The sequence below is a fragment of the Pristiophorus japonicus genome, chromosome 21 (assembly GCF_044704955.1).
Source record: "Pristiophorus japonicus isolate sPriJap1 chromosome 21, sPriJap1.hap1, whole genome shotgun sequence".
Classification (NCBI taxonomy): domain Eukaryota; kingdom Metazoa; phylum Chordata; class Chondrichthyes; family Pristiophoridae; genus Pristiophorus; species Pristiophorus japonicus.
In genome coordinates this window covers 93535299-93548840 of record NC_091997.1, presented here as the reverse complement: position 1 = coordinate 93548840, position 13542 = coordinate 93535299, and the positions used below count along the sequence as shown (strand labels likewise).

At 49.1% G+C, this 13542-nt stretch overlaps 1 protein-coding gene across 1 annotated transcript in view; it reads left to right on the top strand.

Annotated features, from left to right (window-relative positions):
• Window positions 1-13542, top strand: part of cib2 (calcium and integrin binding family member 2) — a 625685-nt gene that overhangs the window by 599510 nt on the left and 12633 nt on the right. The window contains exon 5 of the mRNA XM_070864228.1: window positions 3668-3863. Coding sequence (XP_070720329.1) covers window positions 3668-3863 — 196 coding nt within the window. The remainder of the gene's footprint in view (window positions 1-3667; window positions 3864-13542) is intronic.

Sequence of the window (13542 nt, the reverse complement as noted above, 5' to 3'; positions counted from 1 at the left end):
GGGATTCAGTATCGAAGGGTTTCCGACAAGGATAAGATTGAATTTGGCAACCAGCCTCTTTGACAATCTCTTCCCTCAGCTCATACTTGGAGGTGTGATTGATGAGAAGTGATGTGAACGTGTAGACAGGGGCTGTCACCATGGATATCTCCAACTAGCCCAGTGGTTAGGGTGAGTTATTGGTCTTCATTTTGTGAAAAATACCATCATTAAATGGGACAGGCGAGCAAGAATTCTGAGGCCGTGTCAGGATATAAACATGTGGCGATCCAGTTTTACAATTTAAGTTGAAATGAAATGTGAATTTTTCAAAGTCTTGCCAAAAGTGACCCTTTTAAATCGCAGTGAACCACGATTAACTCAACGTTCAGTTTGATTCTATCTGCTTATCTCCTCATTCAATTACTTTCTTCAAACTGAGTGGTGGACACTCTGCAGTCTCAGAGTTCTCCTGAACGTGACATTTTGATTGTTTACATCAAAGAGATAGACAGTAACACAGAACGCTGGCTGTGTGAGTAGATTTGGCCTTTACTCTTGAGTTTAGAAGAATGAGAGGTGATCTCATTGGAAACATATAAGATTCTGGGGAAGATGGACAGGGTAGATGAGAGGTTGTTTCCCCTGGCTGGAGCGTCGAGAACCGGGAGGCATAGCATCCGAAATTGCCCTCAGCGAGAAATTGGGGAGGGCATTTCGAATTAGCCAGAAGTTTAGCGCCCGGCGGGAGTCGGAGGGAAGAACTGGGAAATTCAGCTGTTAGTTCAAGAAACCATCTCAAAGCTCTGTCAGGCGGTATCGGGGGGTGTCGGGGGGTGTTGGGGGGTCAGGGGGTGTTGGGGGGGCATCATTGTCAGAGAGTCGGGGCAGTGTCCGGGGGTCAGGGGGTGTTGGGTCGGGGGCTGTCGGGGGTTGTCGGGTCCGGGGGTTGTTGGGTCGGGGGGTGTCAGGGTCGGGGGGTTTGAGGTGTCATGGGGTCGGGGGGTCAGGGGTCGGGGATCGGGGGGTGACGGGGTCGGGGGGGTCGAGGGTCGGGGGGTGTCGGGGCGGGGTCCATCACCACCATGCTAACCATGTCACTTTAAGGAGAGAGGCGCTGCGAGTCCCAGTGAAGTTTCCTTGGTGCGCTGGGGAACCGGGAGTGATTGGGCCGTACTCGCCATTGACAGGCTGATTCAGAAGTCAGCCGACAATTAAAACACAATGCCGATCGCGATGCGCACCCCCTGCCCGCTGCCCGCCTTGCAGACTGCCCGGGGGGGGGGGGGGGAGGTGGGGAGCACTGACTGTCAGCGGCGGGCCACGCTCCCCGTGGCAATCGTCCCACAGTCCCAGCATGAGGGAGCGGCCTTTTCACACCAAGATGAGGAGGAATTTCTTCCCTCAGAGTGCTGTGGATGCTCAGTCGTTCCGAGATCACTGAACCTTTTGACTCTCGGGGAATTGAGGGATTTGGGGATCGGGCGGGAGAATGGGGTTGAGGTAGAATGGCGGGGCAAGCTCAAGGGGCCGGATTCCAGATTCCTGCTACAAATTCTCATGGTCTGAAATAAGGCCGCTCCTTTAACATCAGGCGACAGTTCCCCAACTCACTCATAGCTCTGTGGGTGCGAGATATGGAGCTGTGCAGAGACTGAGTGTGGGGGTCTCGGGGGGGACACACTGAGTGTGGGGGTCTCTGGGTAGGCACTGAGTGTGGGGGTCTCGGGGGACACACTGATTGTGGGGGTCTCGGGGGACACACTGAGTGTGGGGTCTCAGGGGACACACTGAGTGTGGGGTCTCCGGGGGGACTGAGTGTGGGGGTCTCGGGGGGGACTGAGTGTGTGGGTCTCGGGGGGACACACTGAATGTGGGGGTCTCAGGGGACACACTGAATGTGGGGGTCTCACGGGACACACTGAGTGTGGGGGTCTCGGGGGGGGGGACTGAGTGTGGGGGTCTCACGGGACACACTGAGTGTGGGGGTCTTGGGGGGGGGGACTGAGTGTTGGGGTCTCGGGACATACTGAGTGTGGGGAGGTCTCGGGGGGGCACTGAGTGTGGGGGTCTCGGGGGGGGGCACTGAATGCGGGGGACTCAGGGGACACACTGAGTGTGGGGTCTCGGGGGGGCACTGAGTGAGGGGGTCTCGGGAGGTGGACACTGAGCGTGGGGGTCTCGGGAGACACACTGACTGGGGGGGGTCTCGGGGGGTGCACTGACTGTGGAGGAATGTCTGTCGCTTTATCTCAATATGTTTTTGTTTATTTTATGATTTGTTGATTTGATTTTGTTGGTTTGGAAATGTCCAACCTGAACGTTGGCCCTGTTGGTGAGAAATTCCTCATGGTGTATGAAGTTGCTCCATTCACAACACTCGGGCCCGATTGGTCCGATCCATTGGCCCAGCTCCGCAGTGCCATCACTGCTGTGCCCGTAAGCTGTAACCAGTGCTGGGTTTACATCCACCAAGCAACCGGTCCGGCAAACTCCCAAACAGCCCGTTATAAAAGAACTGATTTTAATGTTGGCCTCACCGTTCCATGACGTTTCCACCCTGTCATTGAATGCAGTGACCAGCCTCTCCCGCGATGCGGGCTCAGACAGGACTGCATGGGTTAAACCAGGCAGCATTGTCCTTTGTCTCAAAATTCATCATCATCATCATCATCATCATCATCATCATAGGTAATCCCTCGGAATCAAGGAAGACTTGCTTCCACTCCTGAAGTGAGTTCTTTGGTGGCTGAACAGTCCAATACGAGAGCCACAGACTTTGTCACAGGTTGGACAGACATTGGTTGAGGGAAAGGCTGGGTGGGACAGATTTACAGTACGCTCCTTCCACTGCCTGCGCTTGGTTTCTGCATGCTCTCGCCGACGAGACTGAGGTGCTCAGCGCCCTCCCGGATGCACTTTCTCCACTTCGGGCAGTAGTAATACCCGCCCTCCTGTATGGACCATGTACAGTAGACACCTCAAGTCGCTGGAGATATCTTACCAACGATGTCTCTGCAAGATCCTACAAATCTCAAAATGCATTGTGTGAGTGACTGCGCCATTGGTGATAATAGTCGCGCCTTCAATAGGGAGCTGGAGCAGTTCTTGGCTGGAGCAGGGATCACATCATAGTGCAGGTAAGTGGGTTAACAGGTCTCTGGGCATAAAAGATCCCATGGCACTATTTCGAAGAAGAGCAGGAGAGTTATCCCTGGTGTCCTGGGGCCAATATTTATCCTTCAATCAACGTCACTGGAACAGATTATCGGGTCTTTATCATATTGCTGTTTGTGGGAGCTTGCTGTACGCGTTTCCCACATTACAACAGTGACTACACTCCAAAAGTACTTCATTGACTGTAAAGCACTTTGAGACGTCCGGTGGTCATGAAAGGCGCTATAGAAATGCAAGTCTTTCTTTTTAACAGTTAAAGTGTACGTGGCCCGTGTGTTGTCCGAGAGTGGTTTTGATGCCTCGGGGAGTGCAAGAGGAATTCTCCACAGAATTTGGCCTCCGACGGGAGATTGCATGCTTTCGGGGTGGGGTGGGACGTATCCAGTCATTGTACTCCGACCACCATCAGCTGGTCCTTTCCTGCCCATTATCGTCATGTGTCTGTGCTCCATTATCGCCGTGTGTCTGTCCGTCCATTGCCCACACCATGTGCTGCATTTCCCTCCAACAGATTTCAACACAGACAATTTCATCTGCAAGTTGGACCTGGAGAAGACCCTGAATAAACTGACGCGGGAGGAGCTTGCTCCTGAAGAAGTGACGCTGGTGTGTGAGAAAGTGATCGAAGAAGCTGACTTGGACGGTGACGGGAAGCTGAACTATCCGGACTTTGAGAATATGATCGGCAGAGCACCAGACTTTCTCAGGTACAGTACAATAAGGAAAGCCAATCCTGGTCATAGCATAGAAACCCTGAGACTGACAATAAATGGGTGGCAATTACAGACCAGGCTGATTGGGACCGTTGCAATACTTTGCATGTTTCCTGTTTTCAGATTTCGAAAATCGATGTAAAGCTGGAATTCAGGCTGCAGCATATTGCCTGTGGCTCAGTGGGCAGCACTCTCGCCTGTGAGTTAGAGGGTTGTGGGCTCAAGTCCCACTCCAGGGACTTGAGCACATACTCTAGCTGACACTCCCAGTGCTGTGCCCTCCTTGAGCTACATTGTAACCACAATCAGGCTAAGAAACCGAGACGTATCTGCTCTCACTATATGGCCTCAGGTGTGAGCGGGAAGGGTCTTTTTAACTGAATGAATTCAGGCGTAAAACGTAACAGTGGACTGGACAAGGAAATGGAATGGGTTGTAAAATGAGAAGCCAGTCAGCAGCCCTAGCTTTATACCCGCTGCAAGGTGAAAATCTGCCCCACAAAGTCTTTCGCTGGAAATTGGGCCGCGCCTCAGTTGCAGCGTTAACCCGGGTGGAGTGGTACTTTCAGCGCCTTGAAAAGGTTTGCACCTCCCGCCCAGAAATTCGTCAGAATCGGGCAAAGGGGCGATAAATCAGCCATTGCACACCAGAGCTGGGGGGTTGGCCATAACAAAAGTTTGGCCGGTACATTTTGCGAGCCCATTGCGCATGTGTGGAACTCCGAATCGGATCCCGGGAAGTGCCGAGTCTTAAAGGCGCAGCATAGTAATCACCCATTACAGTTTTCTAAATCACTTGTTTTCAACCTGCGCTGTTACGTGTGTCTGCCGCTGCAAACTGGGAGGCTCACGCACCGTGCTGTGTGTAAACGTTGCACTGACTGTGACCTCCGAGGGAATATAAGAACATAAGAAATAGGAGGTTAGATGAGTGGGCAAATATATGGCAGATGCAGTATAATGTAGATAAATGTGAGGTTATCCATTTTGGTGATAAAAACAGGAAGGCAGATTATTATCTGAATGGTGACAGATTAGGAAAAGGGGAGGTGCAACGAGACCTGGGTGTCATGGTATATCAGTCATTGAAAGTAGACATGCAGGTACAGCAGGCGGTGAAGAAGGCAAATGGCATGTTGGCCTTCATAGCGAAGGGATTTGAGTATAGGAGCAGGGTGGTCTTACTGAAGTTGTACAGGGCCTTGGTGAGGCCACACCTTGAATATTGTGTTCAGTTTTGGTTTTCTAATCTGAAGGAGGTCATTCTTGCTATTGAGAGAGTGCAGCGAAGGTTCACCAGACTGATTCCCGGGATGACAGAATTGACATATGAAGAAAGACTGGACCGACTAGGCTTATATTCACTGGAATTTAGAAGAATGAGAGGGGATCTCATAGAAACATTTAAAATTCTGATGGGATTGGACAGGATAGATGCAGGAAGAATGTTCCCGATGTTGGGGAAGTCCAGAACCAGGGGTCACAGTCTAAGGATAAGGGTAAGCCATTTAGGACCGAGATGAGGAGAAACTTCTTCACTCAGAGAATTGTGAACCTGTGGAATTCTCTACCACAGAAAGTTGTTGAGGCCAGTTCGTTAGATATATTCAAAAGGGAGTTGGATGTAACCCTTACGGCTAAAGGGATCAAGGGGTATGGAGAGAAAGCAGGAATGGGGTACTGAAGTTGCATGTTCAGCCATGATCATATTGAATGGTGGTGCAGGTTCGAAGGGCCAAATGACCTACTCCTGCACCTATTTTCTATGTTTCTATGTCTATGTTTCTATAACCCTTGACTCCCTTATCGGTCAAAAATCTGTCTATCTCCACCTTAAATATATTAAATGACCCAGCCTCCACAGCTCTCTGGGGCAGAGAATTCAAAAGATTCACAACCCTCTGAGAGAAAAAGTTCCTCCTCATTACTGTTTTAAATGGGCTGCCTCTTTTTCTGAAACTATGCCCCCTAGTCTAAATTCCCCTTCAAGGGGAAACATCCTCTCTGCATCTACCCTGTCAAGTCCCCTCAGAATCTTACATGTTTCAATAAAATCACCTCTCATTCTTCTAAACTTCAATGAGTACAGGCCCAACCTGTTCAACCTTTCTTCATAAGACAGCCCCTTCATCTCAGGAATCAACCTAGTGAACCTTCTCTGAACAGCCTCCAATGCAAGTATATCCCTCCTTAAATACGGAGACCAAAACTGTACGCAGTACTCCAGGTGTGGCCTCACCAATACCCTGTACAGTTATAGAAGGACTTCTCTGCTTTTATACTCTATCCCCCTTGCAATAAAGGCCAACATTCCATTTGTCTTCCTGATCACTTGCTGTACCTGCATGCTAATTTTTTGTGTTTCATGTACAAGGACCCCCAGATCCCTCTGTACCGCAGCATTTTGTAATTTCCCTCCACTTAAATATTAATTGGCTTTTTTATTTTTCCTACAAAGTGGATAACCTCACATTTTCCCACATTATAGTCCATCTGCCAAATTATTGCCCACTCACTTAGCCTGTCTATATTCCTTTGTAGATTCTTTGTGTCCTCCTCACAACTTGCTTTCCCACCCATCTTTGTATCATCAGTAAATTTGACTACATTACATTCAGTCCCATCATCCAAGTCAGTAATATAGATTGTAAATAGTTGAAGCCCCAGCACTGATCCCTGTGGCACCCCACTAGTCACTGTTTGACAACCTGAAAATTACCCATTTATCCCGACTCTCTGTTTTCTGTTAGTTAGCCAAACCTCTATCCATGATAATATATTGCCCCCAACCCCGTGAGTTTTTATCTTGTGCAGTAACCTTTTATGTGGCACCTTATTAAATGCCTTTTGGAAATCCAAATACACCACATCCACTGGTTCCCCCTTATCTACCCTGCTCGTTACATCCTCAAAGAACTCCAGCAAATTTGTCAAATATGATTTCCCTTTCATAAAACCATGCTGACTCTGCTTGACTGTATTATGCTTTTCTAAATGTCCTGCTACTGCTTCCTTAATAATGGACTCCAGCATTTTCCCAACGACAGATGTTAGGCTAACTGGTCTATAGTTTCCTGCTTCATGTCTCCCTCCTTTCTGAAATACAGGCATTATATTCGAGGTTTTCCAATCCCTGGGACCTCTCCAGAATCCAGGGAATTTTGGTCGATTACAACCAATGCATCCACTATCTCTGCAGCCACTTCTTTTAAGACCCGAGGATGCAAGCCATCAGGTCCAGGGGACGTTCACCTTTAGTCCCATTAATTTGCCGAGTACTTTTTCTCTTGTGATAGTGATTGTTTTCAGTCCGTTCCGCCCCCCACCCCCCCACCCCCCACTAGCTCCTTGATTATCAATTATTGGGATGTTTTTAGTGTCCTCTACCGTGAAGACCGATACAAAATATTTGTTCAAAGTCTCTGACATTTTCGTTTCCCATTAGTAATTCCCCAGTCTCATCCTCTAAGGGACCAACGTTTACTTTAGCTACTCTCTTCCTTTTTATATACCTGTAGAAACTCTTACTGTCTATTTTTATATTTCTTGCTAGTTTACTCTCAATCTATCTTTTCTCTCTCTATCATTTTTTTAGTCGTCCTTTGCTGGTTTCTAAAAATTTCCTAATCCTCTGGCCTTCCACTGTCATTACTAGATTGAATATAGTCTGCTCCGTGTTTGGTTCCACAACGTATTGTTCCAAGAAACCATCCCGAATACACTATGAATGCTTCCTCAAGGCTACCTTTGCCAATTTGATATGTCCAATCAATATGAAGATTAAAATCATCCATGGTTATTGCTGTACCTTTCTTACAAGCCTCCATTATTTTTTGATTTATTCTCCGTGCTACAGTGTGGCTACTGTTAGGGGGCCTGTAGACCACTCCCACCAGTGACTCCTTTCCCTGATTATTTCTTAGCTCCACCCAAATGGATTCTACAGCTTGACCTTCTGAGTCAATATCATTTCTCACCCTTTATTAACAGAGCTACCCCACCTCCTTTTCCTTTCTACCTATCCATCTAAAATGGCAAATACCCCAGAATATTCAGTTCCCAGCCTTGGTCACCTTGCAACCACGTCTCTGTAATGTCAATCAGATCATACTCATTTATTTCTATTTGTGCCGTCAACTCATCGATCTTGTTATGAATGCATTCAGATAAAGAGCTTTTAATTTGGTCTTTTTACCATTTTTCCCTACTCTGATCCTACTTTCGGATGCACTCTTAAGTTTGGGAGTGTTGTCAGGAGATGGGGCATGTGGGGAGTGGTATTTAAAGGGGATGTCGGTGCACGTGAAAAAGATTTTTCCTAATGCCGAACTTACATTTTTCAGCACTTTAGTTTGGTCACGATCGATTCGCCCCGCGCTCTGCTGGACTGTTTAGGACTGATCATGGTGGATCGCTGCTGCCATTGGCGACGAGGGAAATAAATTCAACACAGAGCCGGCAGTGATGGGCCTTCCCTTCAAGGGAGGGAAGGAGCCTCCAATCCCGGCAGCGTTGCCCTCGACATTGGGCCGCGCTGCACCGTTAACGCCCCTCCTGCCGGCGTTAGCGCACCAAGGGAAGTGGTACACCTGATTTAGTGCTCCCCCTCCTTCCTGGAACACTAAACCGGAAGTTCACGGAGTCCCTCGTGTAGTGCATGACCGCAAATGTTACCCAAACGGAGCGCCGCACAATTCCTTTCCCAAATGGTCCATCAAGGAACACAACTCACTTACCAGGGCACTGATATCAGCAAAGACAATTGGTAACCATTTAGAGAGAATGATGTTCCCCTCGCCAAAGCCAATGAAAAGCAGCCACAGCATTGGGTCCCGGACCCGGCAGCCAGTTTATTTCGGCTCGGCCAACAGCGCAATCTCTCGTTCGCTGTCACAGCCTTGCCCATTTCTGGGTATGAGCTCGTGCTGGACTGAGAAAATCCTACCCGACTGTGAGGCGATTTGTATCGTGTTTATGTGTTTGGAACAGGCCGGACGGTTCAAAATCGAGTGGAGCCATTTTGACACCATGTGAACTTGTGGCCTGGGGCTAGGGCTGGGGCTGGGGCTGGGATTGGGATTGGGCTGGGGCTGGGCCTGGGGCTGGGGCTGGGGCTGGAACTGGGGCTGGGTCTGGGGCTGGGACTAGGATTGGGCTGGGTCTGGGCTGAGCCTGGGGCTAGGCCTGGGGCTGGGGCTGAGGCTGGGATTGGGATTGGGCTGGGGATGGGTCTGGGCTGGACCTGGGGCTAGGGCTGGGACTGGGATTGGGCTGGGGCTGGGCCTGGGGCTGGGGCTGGGGCTGGGGCTGGGGCTCGGCCTGGGCTGGGGCTGGACCTGGGATTGGGATTGGGATTGGGCCTGGGGCTGGGCCTGGGCCTGGGCTGGGGCTGGGCCTGGGCCTGGCCTGGCCTGGGCTGGGCCTCGGGCTGGGCTGGGCTGGGCCTGGGGCTGGGGCTGGGGCTCGTCCTGGGCTGGGGCTGGGCTGGGCCTGGGCCTGGGGCTGGACTGGGATGGGCCCGGGCCTGGGCAGTTACCAATGTCAGCCCTTCACATTAGCTTGTTTTCAGCCAATTATCTTCAAGCGACAAAGTGAATCTAGAATCTGACATTCATACACAACGCTGGAGCTCACCTGCTTGTCAATTAGACCCTCATATTTTATTAGAAATTGGAAACTTTATAGGCTTGGATGAAGGAGGCTCTGGGGCCTATTTGATCCCATTATGACAGCACTCTTCCATTGTCCCATTTAACAGTCAGCTGACATGGCAGACAGGCCCTTGATTTAACCTCTCACCCAGCAGTACATGCTGACAATGCAGCATTCCCTCAGCACGCTACTGCTGTGTCATTGCGGAGTATACAACACAGGGGATATTAGTGCAGGTGTCCAAAACCTTGGTCACTGAGTTAGGTTTTGTTATGTCTGTAGTGCACTTGTGAATGACTCCACGAGGCAATGTGTTGTACTCAAACTGTAGTGAACTTGGTCCTTTATTCGTAACTCCAGAGTGAGGCACAAGCATGGTGGGCAATCTTTTATACTGGGCCCTGCACACCTATGCAGGTGACCCTCAGGTCTCCCACCGCAGTGCCCTCTGGTGTACAGCCTCTGCCACAGGGGCAGGAACCCCCGGTCTCCACCAGTTGCACCCTCTAGTGGTGCCAGCATAGTATATACACAGTGTAAACCTTATTGATCATACATCAGGTAACAAGTCTCCATCTTATGCAACTATACAGTGACTACACAGAGAGTATATCTATAGTCTGCATGTATAACATCACTCTCCCCCAAGTCCTTTGTGCCGATTATCTTTGCACTTAGTGCTCTGGCTTAGCTCTCCCCAGACTTAAGTGTCAATAGTCCTTGCACCTTAGCTGTGCTTTGGCTTGGCTCTCTCCCTGTTAACCCCAAGTCATTTTGCCACAACGTTGGGTAGTGGTTACCAGTTTGGATGGTTCGATGATGCAGTGGAGGTTCCAGTGGGTTCTGGGTGTGATCCATATGTGTATCCATTGCTACATACATCCGTTTCCCCTCCACCCCCCCCAGCGAGATCATGCAGTGGGCCTGTTACATTAACATACAGGATCAGACACAGTACAAGTACAAGGAAAGAAAGTTACAGTTTGTATCGTGACACCTTGGTTCAGTGACTTACTCATTACGTTTTGCGGTCATGCGCCAGGATTGGGTAGATTGCATTCATGGTTCAGTCATGGTCAGTACTGAGGTTTGTTGGCGGTAGTCGGGAGCAGCGTCGAGGAGGTCCGTTGGAGAGGCCTATAAAAGGCGTGACTTGTGCAGCTACAGGGAGAAGGCAAAAAAGAAGTAGAAAGAAACAGAAAGGTGATGTCACAGCCAAGGGGGTAAGTGATTGGCTGGTGATTGGTGAGTAGATTTTCTTTTTTCTCTTCTATAACAGTGAGTAAACTTAAGCATTGTTGCCTATCTGAGGGTTAAGTCATGGCAGGAGAGCTCGGTCACGTGATATGCTCCTCCTGTACCATGTGGGAACTCAGGGACGACTCCATTGTCCCTGACGACTACGTGTGTGGGAAGTGTTTCCACCTCCAGCTCCTGACGGACCGCGTTGTGGAGTTGGAGCTGAGGGTGGATTCACTCTGGAGCATCCACGATGCTGAGAATGACGTGAGTAGCACGTGTAGTGAATTGGTCGTACCGCAGGTAAAGGGTCCACAGCCAGCTAGGGAATGGAAAACCAGCAGGAAGAGCAGTGCAAGGAAGGTAGTGCAGGGGTCCCCTGTGGTCATCCCCCTGCAAAACAGATACACTGCTTTGAGTACTGTTGAGGGAGATGACTCATCAGGGGAGGGCAGCAGCAGCCAAGTTCATGGCACCATGGCTGGCTCTGCTGCACAGGAGGGCAGGAAAAAGAGTGGGAGAGCGATAGTGATAGGGGATTCAATTGTTAGGGGAATAGATAGGCGTTTCTGCGGCCGCAACCGAGACTCCAGGATAGTATGTTGCCTCCCTGGTGCAAGGGTCAAGGATGTCTCGGAGCGGGTGCAGGACATTCTAAAAAGGGAGGGAGAACAGCCAGTTGTCGTGGTGCACTTGGTACCAACGACAAAGGTAAAAAAAGGGATGAGGTCCTACGAAACGAATTTAAGGAGCTAGTAGCTAAATTAAAAAGTAGGACCTCAAAAGTAGTAATCTCGCGATTGCTACCAGTGCCACGTGCTAGTCAGAGTAGGAATCGCAGGATAGCGCAGATGAATATGTGGCTTGAGCAGTGGTGCAGCAGGGAGGGATTCAAATTCCTGGGGCATTGGAACCGGTTCTGGGGGAGGTGGGACCAGTACAAACCGGACGGTCTGCACCTGGGCAGGACTGGAACCAATGTCGCAGGGTGAGTGTTTGCTAGTGCTGTTGGGGAGGAGTTAAACTAATATGGCAGGGGGATGGGAACCAATGTAGGGAGACAGAGGGAAACAAAAAGGAGACAAAAGCAAAAGACAGAAAGGAGATGAGGAAAAGTGGAGGGCAGAGAAACCCAAGGCAAAGAACAAAAAGCGCCACTGTACAGCAAAATTCTAAAAGGACAAAGGGTGTTAAAAAAACAAGCCTGAAGGCTTTGTGTCTTAATGCAAGGAGTATCCATAATAAGGTGGATGAATTAACTGTGCAAATAGATGTTAACAGATATGATGTGATTGGGATTACAGAGACGTGGCTCCAGGATGATCAGGGCTGGGAACTCAACATCCAGGTGTATTCAACATTCAGGAAGGATAGAATAAAAGGAAAAGGAGGTGGGGTAGCATTGCTGGTTAAAGAGGAGATTAATGCAATAGTTAGGAAGGACATTAGCTTGGATGATGTGGAATCTATATGGGTAGAGCTGCAGAACACCAAAGGGCAAAAAACGTTAGTGGGAGTTGTGTACAGACCTCCAAACAGTAGTAGTGATGTTGGGGAGGGCATCAAACAGGAAATTAGGAGTGCATGCAATAAAGGTGCAGCAGTTATAATGGGTGACTTTAATATGCACATAGATTGGGCTAACCAAACTGGAAGCAATACGGTGGAGGAGGATTTCCTGGAGTGCATAAGGATGGTTTTCTGGACCAATATGTCGAGGAACCAACTAGGGGGGAGGCCATCTTAGACTGGGTGTTGTGTAATGAGAGAGGATTAATTAGCAATCTCGTTGTGCGAGGCCCCTTGGGGAAGAGTGACCATAATATGGTGGAATTCTGCATTAGGATGGAGAATGAAACAGTTAATTCAGAGACCATGGTCCAGAACTTAAAGAAGGCTAACTTTGAAGGTATGAGGCGTGAATTGGCTCCAATAGATTGGTGAATGATACTTAAGGGGTTGACTGTGGATGGGCAATGGCAGACATTTAGAGACCGTATGGATGAACTACAACAATTGTACATTCCTGTCTGGCGTAAAAATAAAAAAGGGAAGGTGGCTCAACCGTGGCTATCAAGGGAAATCAGGGATAGTATTAAAGTCAAGGAAGTTTCATACAAATTGGCCAGAAATAGCAGCGAACCCGGGGACTGGGAGAAATTTAGAACTCAGCAGAGGAGGACAAAAGGTTTGATTAGGGCAGGGAAAATGGAGTACGAGAAGAAGCTTGCAGGGAACATTAAGACGGATTGCAAAAGTTTCTATAGATATGTAAAGAGAAAAAGGTTAGTAAAGACAAACGTAGTCAGATTCAGGGGAAGTCATAACGGGGAACAAAGAAATGGCAGACCAATTGAACAAGTACTTTGGTTCGGCATTTACTAAAGAGGACACAAACAACCTTCCGGATATAAAAGGGGCCAGAGAGTCTAGTAAGGAGGAGGAACTGAGGGAAATCTTTATTAGTCGGGAAATTGTGTTGGGGAAATTGATGGGATTGAAGGCCGATAAATCCCCAGGGCCTGATGGACTGCATCTCAGAGTACTTAAGGAGGTGGCCTTGGAACTAGCGGATGCATTGACAGTCATTTTCCAACATTCCATTGACTCTGGATCAGTTCCTATCGAGTGGAGGGTAGCCAATGTAACCCCACTTTTTAAAAAAGGAGGGCGAGAGAAAACAGGGAATTATAGACCGGTCAGCCTGACCTCAGTAGTGGGTAAAATGATGGAATCAATTATTAAGGATGTCATAGCAGCGCATTTGGAAAGAGGTGACATG